General features: G+C 35.4%; 1 protein-coding gene and 1 long non-coding RNA gene across 3 annotated transcripts in view; both read left to right on the top strand.

Annotated features, from left to right (window-relative positions):
• Positions 1–1176: 1176 nt before the first annotated feature.
• Positions 1177–3529, top strand: LOC143618868 (uncharacterized). The gene is made up of 6 exons (XR_013151095.1): positions 1177–1291; positions 1404–1446; positions 1566–1622; positions 1754–1847; positions 2629–2699; positions 3149–3529. It is a non-coding gene; the product is annotated as an uncharacterized LOC143618868 (long non-coding RNA).
• Positions 3530–8128: 4599 nt separating this feature from the next.
• The window catches only part of LOC143618942 (protein SHOOT GRAVITROPISM 6-like), a 29751-nt gene continuing 18888 nt past the window's right edge, over positions 8129–18991 (top strand). Inside the window, exons 1-12 of one of the 2 annotated variants that reach the window (XM_077090992.1) lie at positions 8129–8197; positions 8313–8403; positions 8477–8531; positions 10383–10514; positions 11297–11368; positions 12311–12401; positions 12530–12625; positions 12720–12798; positions 12891–12954; positions 13148–13251; positions 13366–13471; positions 13579–13668. In XM_077090992.1, coding sequence (XP_076947107.1) covers positions 8161–8197; positions 8313–8403; positions 8477–8531; positions 10383–10514; positions 11297–11368; positions 12311–12401; positions 12530–12625; positions 12720–12798; positions 12891–12954; positions 13148–13251; positions 13366–13471; positions 13579–13668 — 1017 coding nt within the window. In that variant the 5' untranslated portion in view covers positions 8129–8160. Of the gene's footprint in view, positions 8198–8312; positions 8404–8476; positions 8532–10382; positions 10515–11296; positions 11369–12310; positions 12402–12529; positions 12626–12719; positions 12818–12890; positions 12955–13147; positions 13252–13365; positions 13472–13578; positions 13669–18991 lie in introns of those variants that run through there. The other variant, XM_077090993.1, reaches the window with a different exon arrangement.

Raw genomic sequence — 18991 nt, 5'->3', positions numbered from 1 at the left:
TACCTAGATTGTTGATTTCAAAAAAACATGCTAACGATTCCATCCATCGTCACCGTCACCGTCCACCATTGAAACCACCATCCACCGTCACGAGACACCATCGCTTTTTGTTGTTCACTAATTTGTTTTAGCTTTTGATAAGAATTGAAATAGAAATTGAAGCCAATTGATCAGTTAATCTTTGAAATGGATTCAATTAATCATCAATTTGAAGCTTCAGTCGATCAATTTTTGACTTCGAGTGATGGGTTTTAACCTTGAATGTATCAGGTTTTAAGCCTGAACGTTTTAGGTTTTAACCTAGAACGTTTTAGGTTTTGGAATTTGGCTTGAACGTATATGTTTTTTAACCTTGAACGCATTAAGCGATTATTTTTCGTTAACTCACCCCTATATATATGTGGTTTGGTTTATGAAACATTTGTGTTGATTAATGTGTGATTTGGATTGAATGATTGCTTAAATTGTGTACATGTTTGTTTGATTAGGGTTTTATTTCTGTGATTTAAAAAAATGTGTTGATGTTTTAAGCTTTTATGTGTGATTGAACATGTTGCTGTTTATATTATCAAATTGAATTGCCATCTCTTGTGTACAATAAAGGCCTATAGCAAAATTTAGGGTTGTGACCTGTTAGATTATTAGCCTCAACCGTAACCGAAGTTATCGGGTAATCTATTTTATTGACCAGTCGGTTTTCGGTTAAGCACTTTGGTTAGTTTGTCGGTTTTCGGTTCGGTTTGGTTGATTTTAGCTAATAACCAAAGCCAAGCTTGGGCTAAAATTTTTGCTTAGAAATAAATGATATGGAGGAATAAATACATGATATAGATTATCGAGGCATAAACGTGAAATACATGAAATAGAGGTATAATAAAAGCTATGTATATATGAAAATATGAATGGTTCGGTTAACCAGGGCACAGAAAAAAATCATGTGGTTTGATATGTTAAGCATTTGTGTTAATTTATGTATGATTTGGATTGAATGGTTGATTATCTAGTTACAAATATTAACCAAACTTGATCTTGGTGACCACATAAATTGCTGAAATCTATATGTGATGTTATTTCTCTATGAATGTTAATATCTTGAAAAGTTATAATTGTCCCATTTCTAGATACAAACATACATTTTACGTACACATACACGCAACAATTTGTGTGTGTGGAGAGAAACTTTTGCTTGTGATATTGATGATAACTGAGGTGTTTCTTGTCTCCAGATTTTGGGAGAGGTATCAAATCCAGGCCCGTCTGTTTTAGTGCGGCACTTTGGTAAGCAAGGCAGGTAATGAATACTTAATATTCTATTATTTGTTTATTTTGGATGTATAAAGATTGTTTTATGATTCCATGTCCTGTTTAATCATATGACCTGAATTTTTCTTCTCATTTTTCAGTGTCTGGGTTGATCCTGCTGTAGACCTTTCACCATTTGAGGAAGTGAGTATAAATTCCATTACATAAATGTTTTCCTGTAACTATTTCATTCTTTATATACAAATATGCAATCCTTTTAATTAGTTCATCATGCGGTTAAAAATTTCTTTATGTACGTGTAGCTTTTTGAAGACAGGAGGTGTAACCAGGCTAAAGAGTTTCAAAATGCTTTAGAACAGGTAATAAGATATATATTTACATCGGAATAAATATTTTAATTTAGTTTCATCTCTTCTCAATTCTCTGAATTTTTTTATATTTTATTTTTTATAAATTTATTCAGTTTTGTTGGAATTTGTTGTAAATGCAGGCATTGCTATATAAGGAACAAGATACACCATGTAAGGATTTGTTTGGTTCTTCTGAAGGAGCTGATGTTTTAACTCACCATGACCAATCACACGGTATGTTCTCGTTTATTTAATCACAAAAATGTAGAGGTTAAAAATTTAAAATTTTAAATCATTAAAGCAAAACTTATGTCGCATGCTTTTGAGAGAAAGGAGGTAATATGATGGAGCATATTAGTTTTCCTCAAAAAGAAATTTATTAGGATTAGTATATAAATATATAGAGTAAATTACATGGATGGTCCCTATGGATTGGCTCTAATGAGCATTGTTTAACAAACAAGAGGTGTTAATTTGTTAACTGTGATTTGAAAAAAAAAGTAAAATAGTCAAGGGTTTTCTTTTTAGTTTTTGAAAGTTAAAATAACAATCTCATCCGACAAGGGACCATTAAAAGCAATCAGTGCTTGTAGATACTAAATCTGTAAAATTTAACGCGTAGAGACCAAACACGTAATTTGCTCCAAACCATAGGGACCAGATTATTTTACTCTATGATATAGTATTCGTTGATGTTTTTCTTTATTTATGTATCAATCCCCCTTCTTTCCCTTGAAAAACTATATAGTTTCAACATGCTTTAAATTTTATGAATTTGTCCGCCGATGATGATACAACAAAGGATCTTGCTCTCAGAGCGTCAACAGTTTCAACATGCTTCTAGTAATCTAGTTAATAAGTGATTGTCGTTGACGTGACAATGGGAAAATGCGTAACGCTAAGTCGCAAACCAAAAACATTGCTAAGAGAAGAGATGATATTATTACTTTCATTAATTTGATAAAGTTTTATTATTGTTTTTCAGACATCTTACACTTATTTTGTCCTTATTCAGAAAGGGATAACTCATCAGGTTCAAGCAGAGCGAGGAGCAAACGCGAACGGAAACCCAAAGTTCATTTTGATGTGAGTTATTGCAATGCACCAATATATATACTTTTTTTCTTCTCATTTCTTTAATAATATATATATAGAGGTGGCAATTTCGGCCTATTTACTTTAGTACTTAACGGGTCAACTCATGTTATATTTTATCTCTAAAAGGTCAAACGAGTCAAACAGGTTAAAGTCACCTAGAAGTGTATTTTAAACGCATTAAACCTCCTAAATGATTTTGTATAAAGAACCACATTACTATTGAAATGGTATAACTATTTTTAAGTTTTAATCACAATTGATGATTAACAAACTTATTATTTATAAAGTTTAAAACTTTGTACAAAAAGTGTTTCGTGTCAATCCAACCGGACCCGCACAATAAATTTACATTTTTTTAAAATCTTTTACCCAACCCAACCATGTTATCTTTAATTATAAATCAAGACCCTTTTTTTTAACAATTAACATAAATACAGGAGGTGAGCCGCCCGTTACATACTTCAAGGAAAGTTTGCAGGTTTAAAATAATGCGTTCTCTTGGACTTGCTGCGCCAGTCGGATCTCCTTTTAACTCGTTATCCTCATTTTGAAAAGCTGCCATCATTCCTTTTTGATGCATTTTTAGTGTTGGATTTCTGTTTATCGTTGAGTTGAGAATAGGAATAAACGCTTCTTATCTGACTTACCATGAACATATACAGGATTATATGTAGTATGTAAAGTTCTGCACATGTTACACGCGTTTGAGCACCTAGGTTTTAACAATCTGTATTGAGTATTTGCAAGTTGAATACACACATAATCTTTGGTTACCTTATTTGTTTATGTTAATCTGTAAATTTTATTGCGTTGACCAAGATTTGTTTTGGATGTACACTATCTTCTAAAATGGTTTTTTTTATTTTTTTTTTATTTACAAATTTTTAATTTTTTTTAAAAGATTTATTATTATTATTATTATTATTATTATTATTATTATTATTATTATTATTACTTTTGTTAAAATGTAAATACACCCTTATAATAAAAGCCATTCATCAAACTAAAATGGGGTTAAGCTTCCCAGCTTGAGGTTAAACTCATCATCATCAAGTCTGAATTTGAACTTTAAATGCAACACTTGAAGAGATTGATTAGATGTGAAATTGTTTATCACAAAATTAAAACTCCGAGAATCTGCTACTAAAAATACGTACAAATGTTAGGAACACAAAATACTAACGACAATTAGTGCTACACGCATATTTGTTTTTGTTATTTTTTTTAAAGGCCGAATATATTAAAACGATAACACAGGATTCCTAGCAAGTAACTAGGAACCCAACCGAACAAACATGAGAAGAACCAATAAACACGAGATTACACCCAAATTTGTTACAAAATAATAACTACATAACCCAAACGTGTAACTTTTAAAACTTATAATTCTAAAGTATGACACTGTTTGTTTTTAATTAACTCAAAATGTTTTCAAGAATAAATTTTGTATTTCAATGTTAATAAACAAAATTTTATGAATACAACACGTGGAGCAAAACCAGCCACCAAATTCATGAATTCTGTTATAATCTTAAGGCTCTTTTCAAGAAAAAAAAAACAAGAGTTTAACCCTTTAGTAGTTGATGACCAAAATGTGACTTTTCTTTGCATTTGGTTTTAAAGCATGTTCACTGCGTATTTTTCCCAAATTCGAGATTTATGTTAGTTAGGGTAGAGGAAGTGGAAGGAAAGAAGGGATTGGGATATGTAGATTTGATGAGGTGGCATGTGTGGTTTCGGGATAGCGGGTCAGACTAGAGGTGCACAAAATGGGGTTTTCAAATACCCGGGCCGAGTTCGGGTTCGGGTATTGTATCCAAAAACTATACCCTATGCATCGAGTTCGGATCGGATATAGAACCGGGTATTTGAATACCTTATTTTCGGGTATTGAAAAAAACATAATTTCGGGTTTTTTGAAGTTTTTTTCCGAGTATTTTTCGAGTATAGATTGGATTTTTTAAAGAATTGTTTAAGGAATTGCATTTTTTCGAAGTATTTTTCAGGTTTTTTTTGGGAAATTTCGGGTACTTGAAAAACACGGTTTCAAGTATTGGAAAAACCATTCCTTGTATGGTATTGGTTCCGGTTTTCGGGTATTACCGAGTATAGATCGGGTCTGGTTCCGGTTACATGTTTTGGTACTGAAATGCATACCCTGTCTGTACCATACGGGTAGGTTCGGGTATTAAAAACCCGGGTATAAAAAACAGTTACGGGTATATTTTTCAGGTACGGTTCCGGGTTCGGGTTTTTTGTGCACCTCTAGGTTAGACAACCTGATAAGAAGAAATGGTTGCGAAGAAAAACAAGGGAATCATGGTCTAATCGATATAGCAGGTTGGACAACCATCAATATTGACTTGAAATTCCTTTCTGAATGAATCTTTCTACACGACCGCAAACCAATCGTCCACCCTTATTTTAACTCGTCAATAGAATGTATATATAAAGATGGTATATTGGTTTTATTAAATCCCAACTATCATATTTTGGCCGATGTCGGTCACAGCTAACGAATTAGCTGCTGACGGTCCCATCTTTAACTTATTTGTTCCCAACGGATGCAGCTAATAAAATCCTAACACTGTTACTTGCGAGTCACCAAAAAAACGTTTCTGGCCAGAAAACTCAAATTTTTGCCGGAAGAGTCGACTCACCACCATCATCACTTGAGCCCCATCAACAGCCTTCGACGATTGTTCAAGGGTCACGACGACCTCAATAATTGATGGTTTTACTAGAAAAAGATTCCTAAATGTTCGATCTAATGTTACAAGGATGTTTGGGACGAAAATGTTGATTATTTCAGAAAAATATGTGAGTTTTCTGGCGACCGGCAATTAACGAGTAACGATGTTTTAATTATTAATCACGGACGGTTGTGAACAAATATGATAAAATGTGGAATCGTTATCAACCAGTTTGTTAGTTGTAACCGACATCGACAAAAAATGATAGTTAAAATTAATAAAAACCAACACTTCTTATCCATTACTAGCTTTGTATTACTTATACATCGTATTATTTATACATCATCAATATAAACATAACTATTTATATGATTCTATTCAATACTTATTTTTTATGTTTTTCATAATGATCTATCTATCTATTCTAATAAAATACTATATATTTTTGTCACTTTTCATCCTCATAGCTATCCTCACATATTTTTCTCTTATTTTAATATATGGTCATTATTTTAAGTCATGTCAATATATGAATTCAAGTTTGTTTTTATTATATGTAAATCCTAATCAATTCATTAATTAACATTAATTGTGAGATAAGGAAATATTAAAATTTACGTTACAAGTTTCTTAGAATATAATTTTAAAGTCACAGGTAATTGCAAATTAAAGCAAATAAAGGTTCATTATTGTCGAAGAATTTGGATTTGTATGGTAAATTACAAATTGTTTTTTAAAATGGGATTCGAGCAACAGTGCATAATTTTTTTATATAAGATTGGTTTCGAATTTGGATTTAAAATCTTCTCATATGCATTTAAACTCAGGAAAATGTGTATTTTCTTAATTTTCTCCAAACATTTTATATAAATATTGCAAACATAGAGAATACATATTATATATCTTGGTGTTTAGCATTAAATTATTGAAGTTGAATTATATATTTATAATCTATATGTATACCGATTTACTATGAGAAATATATGTCATTTATTTATATGATTTTTTTGTGTAGTATAAAGTGTTTTAGCAGTAAAAAAACAATATATAATTTTCAATATTTTCTTTATAATTCAGACCAAAATGCTTCAGAACATATTTTTTCACATTAATTTACAAAAAATAGTTAATCCGGTTAAAAGTTATTTACCATGCTTCCAACAAATCCGAAATCTTTGCTTTTTTTTTTTCTATAAGTTTTTAATATATATATATATATATATATCGATTAATTAAATATTCCAACAACTCCCATAATATTAACAAATAATAGAGGATTAGTATTCAAAATTTAAACATTTCTTATCAAATACTTTCACCTCTCATAAATAAGAATCACTATCTTCACTTTATGCAACTTTAATCTTCTATTATTATACTAACTAAGAATAATCACTTTTATTCGAACATGACTTTAAGGTTAGTATGTCTTTGTCATTTTCTCATTAATATGAAATGAAAAAAAAACATTTTATTATATTTTAATTTTCAGTTTTATATGTTGCTTGATTATACAATTGTTAATTGTAAAATATAAAATCAAGTAAATATTTGTCATACATAGAATATTAATGACACCAAATTTATCATGATCAATCAATTTCAAATTATAAAAATTATAAGGATGACTATATCATCAAAGTTCAGGTAATCTGGTTTTTAGATAATCATGTTTTGGGATAAACATGAGCACATGATCTCAAATGACATTATATATATTAATTGATTAACATGCATGATATTTTATGTGTAAGAATTTTTTTTTTGTTAGTTTCATTGATATATTATCATTTATCGAGGGTTGGTATGTACTGGAAGAATCTTATTTATCACACGGACAATTATACGTGGCTATATCAAGAGTTATAAACATACCTATATGTTACCTTATCAAGAGTTACAATCAGACACATGGGCGGATCCAGTGTTTGGTCATAAGGAGCGTTTGCACCCACTCAAGTTCATAGTTTATTTTATAAATTTGTAATTTATTAGGTTTAAAGACTCAAGTGACACATCAAAAAAATTAGTGACCCATCCAAAAACAATTTAATGACCCATCCAAAAGATGTTTTGAATGCTTATATAATTTGTAGTGTTGAAAAAGAAACACTTTTAATTGTTACAAATGAAACTGTAATTGACCGTTTTTAAAAGATGAAATCACGTAGAGATCAGTTGTAATATGTATTTTGTTTATTTTTAATGAAATTTATTGTTTGCATTTCTATATATACGTAGTTTGTTTAATGTAAATTTTTTACTCGACCCGTTTCGAATTGACCAGACCCATTTTTGTTTGACTTGTTTTAGTTTGAATTGACGAGTTCTATGTTGAACCTTTTTTTGCACCCACTGACTAAATTTTCTGAATCCACCACTGAGCAGACATGAATTAAAGATTTTATTTGTGATAAACATTATATACCAACCAATAAATCACCGTAAAAGTAGAACTCTAAGGTGTAACGCACGATAACCCGTAAGAGAACCATGTTATAATTTTTTCAATTTATTGAACAAGAAAACTGAAGAAGGCACCGCCCAGCTGTCAAAAACGCACCACGGCATCATCACACGCTGTCATCACATCACAACCCACCCCTGCACTTTTACGATCCATTTCTTCTCCTCCTTCTTTCTTCTTCGTCGGTTTTTTTTTTACCTAATAATATTAATAATAATAATTAGATGCAGTAATAATAATAATAATAATAATAATAATAATAATAATAATAATAATAATAATAATAACAATGGCAGCAAGTTCCGGTAACTCCATTCCTGCTCCCGGTACACTTCCTCCTTCAATTCAATTCATATTAATAATTCTCTTAATTCTAATTATTATTATTATTATTATTATTATTATTATTATTATTGATTATTGATTATTGTTATCCTTCAGAGGCGATCCAGGTTTTGGTATCCTCGCTTGCCGATGAATCGCCAATGGTTAAACAAGCCTCCATGACCTCTCTTAAATCCCTAGCCCCACTGTAAGCCTTCATATTTCAAACTTAATTAAAATTGAAATTGAATTTGTTGAAATTGTGATGGACATTATTGCAGGAATCCACTTCTGGTGCTTGACTGTTGCTTAACCGTGTCTCGTGGTGGCCGTCGGGTTAGTTATTTTTCGGTTATTGTGTGTTATACTAGGTTATATTAGTTGTTGAGTGATGATAGGTTTAGTTTTGGAATTTGGAAGTGGATGCATACATACACTAGGTTAATTGTGGAATCACACTATCACGCACACGAAAGCAAATGAACAGGAAACGAGAATTTTATGTGGTTTACGTCCACATGCTGCAACTAGGGTTTAGTTATTATTGTTCAGTGCAAAGATTATAATACATTATTTGAATGTATATAGAGATACAATTAGCCCTGCTTGCGGTGCGCACATATGATGTATATATGTGTGAACCCTCGGGTGGGCAAAAGTGAAATTGCACTAATTTTGACGTTATTTTACTAATCTCGTGAAAATAACGTTAAAAGTGACGGACGGTTAATCAGGCATCATGTAGTGGCGTTGATAGCCGAAAGACAAGGGTACATGCACCGATCAGCCGGTGTCCCGATGATTGAGTGCTATGTGCCTTATGTCCAAGGCTTGATGCAAAACTACTATCGAGCCGGGGGTCTCACCGGAAGCAGCCTCTCTATCCTTATGGGGTAGAGGTAAGGCTGTCTACATCTTACCCTCCTCAGACCCTACTATAGCTTTGCTATTGGTGGGATATACTGAGTACGATGATGATGATGATGAAATTTGAAAGTGGATGTATACTTATTAGGTTAATTGTTAGGTATCGATCCACGCGCACACACAAAAGCAAATAAACATGGCACGGGAATTTTACGTGGTTACGTAGGGTTTATTTATTATTGTTCAGTGCAAAGATTACAATACATGACATTACTTGGATATATATGGAGATACGATTAGGTTAGTGAAATTTGAAAGTGGATGTATACACTAGGTTAATTGTTAGGTATCGATCAGAGCAACAACACAGCGGAATCACACTATCACGCACACACACAAAAGCAAAGGTTTCTTTATTATTGCTTAGCACAAAGAATACAATACATGACTTGGATATATAGAGGTACAATTAGGTACACGGTTTCTTGTGGAAGCCGCTGGGTAGTTATATGTCGTTTATTATGTGTTACACTATTGTAGTTGAGTAATGATATGTTTAAGTTAAACTTTGGAAGTGGATGTATACACTAGGCCAGATGTTAGGTATCAAGCAACAATGAAGCAGAATCACATTATCGCACACACTGTCGTTATATTTCCTTTATTATGTGCCGCACTGTAGCTGTTTAAGTGGTTTACGTCCACAGGCTGCAACTAGGGTTTATTTATTGCTCAGTACAAAGATTACAATACGTGAGTTGGATATATAGATACAATTAGGTTAACAGTATCTCGTGGTGACCGTCGGGTAGTTATATTTCCATTATTATGTACCACACTATAGTTGTTAAGTAATGATAGTTTAATTTGTAAAATTTGGAAGTGGATGTATTTACTAGGTTAATTGTTAGGTATTGATGTAGCAACAACTCAGTGGAATCATACTATCACACACACGGAGGCAAATAAACAGGACACAGAAATGTTACGTGGTTGCAACTACGATTCTTTAATATTGCAACACTGCTCAGTACAAATATTACAATACATGACATGTATATATATATAAAGATACAATTAGGTTAAGTAACATAGGGACCAACAAAACAAAACCGGGCCTTCCTTAAATAAATGGTCCGCCCCTATTTGCCTTGTAAATTTAGACCAAAATAGACTCAAAAGGCCTTCATGAACCTAGCATAAATAAAATTTTGTGAATGAGGTTTTGATTGTGGAAAGGAAGGAGTAGGCTAAGTGTTACACACTTACACTTGTAATAATAAAACAGACAGTTTGAACTTCTTTTATTGTTATTGGCAGAGGTTTGGGAATATTGCTGGTGTATTTCAAGTAATGTCTATTGCGGTTAGTGCCCTAGAGGACTCGGAAGTGGACACTGTTTATATGGACAAACTTGCCAAACTTGCTACTGCTGAGATCATTTCATCGAAGGTTATATAGAAACATAATGCTTATTATCTACAAAGTTCATATGTAGATTTGAATTATAGATATACAAGGCTTAGTTTCTAGTGGTTTATGTGGGTTTGAGTAGGGTTGCAAACGAACCGAACGAACACGAACAAGGCATTGTTCATGTTCGTTTGATAAGGAAATAATGTGTTCATGAACACTTACTGAACGAGATTTTATGTTCGTGTTCGTTCATAAAGGAAACGAACGTGTTTACAAACACAAACGAACACAAATAAAGTCGGCGGAGCCTAGAGATTGAGGTCGATGTATTCATCAATGTGAATAATAAGTAAGAAAATGGGAGCAATGCAAAAACAATGTGAGAATATGGTTTACTTTTTATGTTAGATTAGAGGTAATAAATTAAAGAATACAAAATGTTTAGATAAATAAGTGAATATACAAAAAACTTTTATGAACAACATGTACCAACAAACATGAATGAATGTTCATGAACACATTACAGAACGTTCACGAACACAATCGAATGAACAGAGGCTCTGTTCATGTTCGTTTGTTTAACTAATCGAACGAAATTTCTTGTTCATGTTCGTTCATTAATTAAGCATACAAACATAAACAAAGTTCCTGTTCCTGCCGAACGGTTTACGAACTGTTCGCTCCCAGCTTGGATCTTTTGAATGAGTTAGGAAGTTGTCTCAGTTGGATTGAGCCAAGTTTTGATCTGTTATGTTATCATCTAGTTTTTGATCTAATAGATTTGGGTATATAGGTTTATCTTTTAATATGTTTTGTAGGAAATAAAAGCTGATTGGCAAAGAGCTGCTTCTTCTCTACTTGTTGCAATTGGTTCTCATTTGCCTGATCTGGTAAGTGCTTATAGTCTTGTAGTTCGGTGATAAGGTTGAACCTTAATAAGTGGTGGGTGACATTAGAGGTGCACAAAAATACCTGGTCCGGACCCGACCCGGAACCGGTTCCTACCCATACCTGACCCGCGGGTAGGACCAGGTATAGGATTTCTCCCCGAAACCATACCCGGAACCGGAAATACCTGGTCAAAACCCGAAAAAAACCGGATTAACCGGTCAAAACACGGTCAAATACCCGACTATACCCGGAACCGGTTTCTACCCGAACCTGGTTTGACTTTTGTTGACCATACCCGTAACCGGTTCCTACTCGGTTCCGGGTTTAAATAATACCCGATTTTGTGTACGTCTAGGTGACATATATGAGATGAACAATGTAGAGTTTGTAAGTAAACACACTTTTTTGGGTAGAGCTGAGTTGAAATGGCTCTGATTTTGGGGAAATGAATGCCTTTATGACTTATGAGTTCAATTTGTGTCTTTATCTGGTTGTGTTTCTTGCAAAAAAATACTATGGAAATTATTTGCCCAGTTAAACATTTTTCATAGGTTGTTGTAGTGTGCTTTTGCTTAGAGTCCTTGGGCAAGTTTAAACAGGGTTCAACGTACCGATGCCTTTTAAGTACCCTAAGTTTTATAATAGACAAATGCATGACTAGTGGATAATAATATGGATTTAATCTAACAATACAACCTTAAACTGTAAACTTCAGATGTGCAAATCAAACATGCAGCTGAAAATCTTATTTTAAAATCAAATGACTGATAGAGTAGATAACAATATTATCTCCAACATCAAACCTCTTTTAATGAAAGAACAAATGAAAATTGGAACTGAAACCTGTTCTGCTTGCTAAACAGGCTACAGACAAACAAAACGAATTTCATTATCTGTTCATATGTTTAACTTTTCAGCCTTTTAACTCACTCTCATTACAGATGATGGAAGAATTGTTTCTTCACATATCTGCACAGAATTCAGCTCTACCAGCAATGGTCCAAATACTTGCAGACTTTGCCATTTCTGATGGTTAGTTCTCTAACTCTCTGATTCACTCGCATTGGAGACGATAGAAGATTTTTTATTTTGTTTTTGGTTGATAAAAACATAACGGCTGAAACTGAATATCTTTTGGTGAAATGAACATTTGATTGAAGCTCTTCAGTTTACCCCAAGACTTAAAGGTGTGCTTTCCCGAGTTCTTCCCATTCTTGGGAATGTTAGAGATCAACATCGACCAATATTTGCAAATGGTATGTTGGAAGAACCTCATTTTAAATGTTTTGCCATGTGCATACATATTCTTCTAATCTATCAAATGGGTTTGTTTTTCTTTCATTTTTCTAGCATTTAAGTGTTGGTGTCAAGCCTGTTGGCAATACAGTGTGGAGTTCCCTCTTTCATCTATTCTTGATAGTGATGTCACGTGAGAAATCAATTTGCTTGTCAGAAGATTCTTATTCTATGATATCTACACATGCTTTTTTTTCTTCCTGAAACTGACATGCTTAAGTGCAGGTCATTTCTAAACTCTGCCTTTGAGCTATTATTGCAAAATTGGGCAACTTCACGTGATCTCAAGGTTTGCTGCCATGAAACTATACTTTTATTGCAAAGTTACTGTTTGAACTACAATGGAAACTGATATACAAATCCATAATTTGTAACTCAACACTGATGACTATGGTTTTCTGATATCATCAGCGCTAAACTGGAATTAGTTTACATACTTCGGTATTTTTCTACTTTTTAAGCTAATATAACTTATACATCAGGTTCGGACATCTGCTGTTGAGGCGTTGGGTCAATTGGTTGGTCTTGTCACAAGAACCTTGTTGAAGGCTGTTTTACCGAAATTTGTTCCAACCATATTGGAACTGTAAGATACAAAGATCATTTGTTTTGCTTCACAATTATATGTTTTCTTGCATGGTTTAAGTGCTGAACATTGGGATATCGATGATAATTACATATTTTCTTCTATGTTATGCAGGTATAAAAGAGACCATAATACTGCTTTTTTGGCTACATGTAGTCTTCACAATCTACTGAACGCATCTTTACTCTCTGAAAAGGGTTCTACTCTGCTTTATTTTGAGGTCTGTTAGACTACATCTTTCTGATGTTTTTATATTAAGCATTTAATTTATTTTTTGGCTTTTGTGATTGTAGAGATATTCCTGATGGTAATTTGTTGAATTTTCAGGATCTCACAGTTGTTTTGTCGACGCTTCTTCCAGTTGTTTGTAGTTATACTGACATCAAGCAGGGTACATATTTCTCAGTAGGCCTCAAGGTTGTTTTTTCTCTCAAATATTATACAAGTTTCATATCAAACTATGACTGATTGGTGTGTGTTCCTATGTTTGTTTGTAACTGTCTTGATACTTCTGTTGCAGACATATAATAGATAGACTTGGTAGTCAGAAGGGTAAACGATTGTATTGTATTGTATATTGAATAGGAAGGTTACAAAGACTATAAATAGGAAAAACAAATACACTTTACACCCTCTAATATTTAGTAATACATAGAATATCTAATATGCCCCCGCAAGCTAAGGCCGGGAAGTGACCTGTAGCTTGGATCGTAAGAAGATAAACCGTTGTGAGGGTAGTGGCTTTGTGAAGACATCGGCAATCTGATCATTCGTAGAAATAAACTGAACCGAGAGTTTTCTTTGGGCAACCTTCTCTCGAACAAAGTGAAAATCCACCTCTACATGTTTTGTGCGTGCATGAAAGACTGGATTTGCTGATAAATATGTAGCACCTAGATTATCACACCATAAAGTAGGTACCGTCTTAGAAGAAACACGTAGCTCATGCAAGAGTGTTTGGAGCCAAGTAAGTTCAGCAACCGTGTCAGCTAGGGCCTTGTACTCGGACTCCGTGGATGACCGAGAGACAGTTCTTTGCTTTCGGGCAGACCAAGAAACAAGGTTGGATCCGAGATATATAGCATACCCCCCGGTGGATCGACGGTCATCCGGGCAACCAGCCCAGTCAGCGTCGGAAAACGCACTTAGAGAGTTAAAGGCCGAGTCTGTATAAGCGTGTAAGAGTGTCCCAGAGTTATGTTTGATTAGTAGACCATAAGCGACCGTACCTTGCAGGTATCGAAGTATCCGTTTAACTGCCGACCGGTGATTTTCGGTGGGAGAATGCATGAATTGGCACACTTTATTGACAGCGAATGAAAGATCCGGACGAGACAATGTGACATATTGTAGGGCACCAACTATCTGACTATATTTTATCGGATTAGCAAACGGCGAACTGTCACCAAGAGCAAGGTTGGCAGTCGTGGTGATCGGCGAAGGCACTGGTTTAGCTTTTGAGAGGCCAGCGCGATCAATCAACTCAAGTATGTACTTCTTCTGTGAAAGAAGGATATCAAAGCCTTGGTTACAATTTCAATACCCAGAAAATAAGACAAGGATTGGCTAAGACTTTTTACCACCCGTTCGATCTCCTGTGAATTGTGTTAGGAACAAAAGGCACACACGAACAAGAAATCAAAGCGATAAAGAACACGAGAATTTTACGTGGTTCGGTTGCGGTGTACAACCTACGTCCACGGGGTAATTAGGTTGTATTATTTTGGTGATATATAATAACAAGTACAAGAGACTATTTATAGACCGCATATTAGGGCTACTCCCTTGCTAAACAAGCTAGAACCCAATTGGGCCCAATAGGGTTAGGGCCGGCTAAAAAAATAACCTCCCTAACTCCTTTAATATGCAGTTGTCTAAATGTGGGTCCGGGGATACCACATCGCCCAACAATCTCCCACTTGGTGTCTTCGGACCTAGAAATGCACCATCTCTTCTGTACTTTTGTAAATGAAAATCCCTCCTGATCTTCAAACCATCCTAATTACCCTTGTCTCCTCAACATTATTCCTGGAGACCAGCTGAAGCTATGCATAGCTTCAGCTTATCCAGCACCACACACTTGGTAAACATATCAGCTGGATTTTTAGCACCTGGGATGTTCTTCAGACTGATTGTTCCTTCACTGATCAACCCCCTCACGAAGTGATATCTCATCCCTATATGCTTTGTCTTTCCGTGATACACTGGATTCTTTGCAAGTTTAACTGCACTCTCATTGTCACAGTACAATGAGTAGTCGGGTTGTTGTTTTCCTAATTCTTCAAGAAAAGTCTTCAACCAAACTAGTTCTTTGCTGGCCTCTGCAACAGCCATGTATTCTGCTTCTGTAGTTGACAGAGCCACACTTTTCTGAAGTCTAGACATCCAGCTAACTGCTGTCCCTCCCACTGTGAAAACATACCCGGTAGTGCTCTTGAACGTCCCTTTACAACCACCCAGATCAGCATCTGTGTAACCTCTGAGTATGGCATCCTTTTTTCTGAAACATAACCCCATCTTCTGAGTACCCTTCAAGTATCTAAGTATCCATTTGACAGCCTCCCAATGTTTTTCTCCTGGATCTGACATAAACCGACTAACAACCCCAACGGCATGAGCAACATCTGGTCGAGTGCAAACCATTGCATACATTAGACTCCCGACTGCTGATGCATATGGGACTTTGGTCATCTTCGATCTTTCTTCTTCAGTTTTAGGAGACTGATCTTTGGTGAGCTTCAAATGACTTCCCAATGGAGTATTCCTAGGCTTGGTTCTTTCATCATTCATCTTGAACCTTTCTAACACTTTCCCTATGTATTTTTCCTGGGATAGTGTTAGAGTACCTGCCTTCTTGTTTCTAGTGATGTTCATTCCCAGTATCTGTTTTGCTGCACCCAAGTCTTTCATTTCAAACTCTTGGGACATCTGTTTCTTCAACTTGCTTATTTCCTTCATATCAGATCCTGCAATCAACATATCATCAACATACAACAGTAATATGATATAAGAGTTGTTGAATTTCTTCAGATAACAACAATGATCCATCTGGCATCTTTTAAACCCCGACCTCTCCATGAAATTATCAAACTTCATGTACCACTGTCTAGGCGCCTGTTTCAGACCATACAAGCTCTTCTTTAGTTTGCAGACCCAATTTTCTTTCCCCACAACCCGAAACCCTTCAGGTTGCATCATATAAATGTCTTCTTCAAGATCACCGTGTAGAAATGCCGTTTTTACATCTAGTTGCTCTAGATGTAAATCTTCTGCTGCTACAAGACTTAAAACAAGTCTGATGGTAGTCATTTTCACCACGGGAGAGAAGATTTCATCATAATCAACTCCTCTCTTTTGTTGAAAACCCTTGACCACTAAACGGGCTTTATATCGTTTAGACCCATCATGTTCTTCTTTGACCCTGAAGACCCATTTATTTTGCAACGCTCTCTTATCCTGCGGAAGCTTGACTAAGTCCCATGTCTTGTTCTTTTCTAGAGAGCTCATTTCATCCTTCATAGCATTCTCCCACTGGCGAGAATCCTTCATCTTGACTGCTTCAGAGTAGCTTTCGGGTTCACCGTTTTCTGTCAAAAGAATATAGTTAACTGAAGGATTGGAATGACCGGGACTATACCTTTCTGGCTGTTTAGTAACTCTGGTGGATCTCCTGACCCAATTTTCAGTCTGGTCAGGCTGTTGTGGGATCTCCTCGTCTTCAGACTCTGAACTCCCACTGTCAGAAGTTTCTTCTGACTCATTATTTCCACCAGCTTCAAACTCAGGAACTGTGTCGACTTCAGTTTCTGTAGCGGGTTCCTGAACCGGTTCGGGGATCGGTTCAGATCTCTGGTTTTCAATTTTGAATTCAACCTGTTGCTTCTGAACCCTAGAGTTTGGATTTATCACATCTTTGTACAACTCAGCCTCATTAAATGTAGCATGTTTGCTGCGGACTACTTTTCTGCTTTTCGAGTCCCAAAGCTTGTAGCCCATCTTGTCTGACCCGTAACCAATGAAAACATACTTCTTGGCTTTTGAATCTATCTTGTCAGCATTCGGATCTAGGTCATATGCACTGCACCCAAAAACCTTTAAGTGCTCATAATTAACCGCTTTCCCCTTCCATTCTTCTTGAGGTGTTTTGTAACCCAACGGAACTGATAGACCTCGGTTGATAAGATAGGCAGCAGTTTTAACAGCGTCTGCCCAGAACATTTTAGGGAGCCTTGCATTTATCCTCATACATCTTGCTCTTTCATTTAACGTTCTATTCATCCTTTCTGCGACTCCATTTTGCTGAGGAGTACCTGGAACTGTATTTATCATCCGAATGCCATGCTCAGCACAAAAGCTAGTGAACTCTGAGCTAATGTACTCCCCTCCATTGTCTGACTTCAAGCACTTTACCTTCAGATCAGATTCAAGTTCAACAGCAGTTTTCCATTTCTTAAAAACATCAAATACTTCAAATTTATTTTTAAGAAAGTAAACCCATACCTTGCGTGTGGCGTCGTCTATGAAAGTCACATAGAATCTCGAGCCTCCCAAGGATTCAACACGTGTTGGTCCGAAAACATCTGAATGGATAAGCTCTAATTTCTGAGCTTTAGGTGCTTTCCCTGTCTTCACAAAAGATACCCTCTTCTTTTTTCTAAAAACACATGGTTCACAGAATTCAGATTCAACCCTTTTAAGATCTGGAAGCTTTCCTCTGGCGACAAGCATCTTCATGCCCTTCTCACTCATGTGGCCGAGTCGTTGATGCCACAACTTTGATAGACTCGGTCCACTCGTTACTGCATTAGCACTACCTGCAGAAACCTCAACCATATACAAAGTACCCCGTTTCTTTCCCTTGGCAATTACCATGCTACCCTTGACGACCTTCCATTGTCCTCCCCCGAATGTTACATCATAACCCTGGTCGTCTAATTGCCCAATGGAAATTAACATTTTTTTTCAATTTTGGAATTACCCTGACATCTTTCAATGTCCAAATTGTTCCAAAACTTGTTTTCAAGTCAATATCTCCCAACCCAGTAATTTCCAAGATTTGGTTATTAGCAAGACTTACAGTACCAAAATTGCCCCGTCTGAAATTCTTCATCTTTCTCGAGCTTGAGATAGCATGAAACGACGCACCTGAGTCCATAATCCAGGACTCGACTATATCCTCAATACAGCAGATCAATGCATCATCAGAATCTGATGCTGTTGAGGAGGCAACATTCACTTCTTTCTTGTCTCTGGGTGGTTCTGTACATTGACTTCTGAAATGACCATTCTCATTACAGTTCCAACACTTTATGTCGTTTCTTGTTTTTGAACTCCCCTTTCTGTCTCTTGATTTTGATCTTCCCCTGTTACTTACCCTCTTATCTTTCTTTCTACCTCTTCCCTCAGTACTTAGCAAAGTACTGGATGATTCACCTGCATTCTTTCTCCTGATATCCTTTCCTAGGATCAAGTCACGAATACCCTCGAACGTGAGTTTGGTGGTTCCGGCTGAACCACTAACGGCAGTGACTGTTCCTGACCAACTTTCAGGTAACGAGGACAATAATAGCAAAGCTTGCACTTCATCATCAAATTTAATATCAACAGATAATAACCGGGATATGAGAATTGAACTCATTTATATGAGAGGTAACAGACGCACCTTCCCGCATACGCGTATTCACCAATTGTCTAATTAAGAATACCTTATTAGACGCGGAAGGTTTCTCGTACATGTTTG

The sequence above is a fragment of the Bidens hawaiensis genome, unplaced genomic scaffold, assembly GCF_021521415.1.
Source record: "Bidens hawaiensis isolate Kalapana, Puna unplaced genomic scaffold, B.hawaiensis_p1.1 tig00002343_1, whole genome shotgun sequence".
Lineage (NCBI taxonomy): Eukaryota > Viridiplantae > Streptophyta > Magnoliopsida > Asterales > Asteraceae > Bidens > Bidens hawaiensis.
This window is presented reverse-complemented; position numbering and strand designations above follow the sequence as displayed.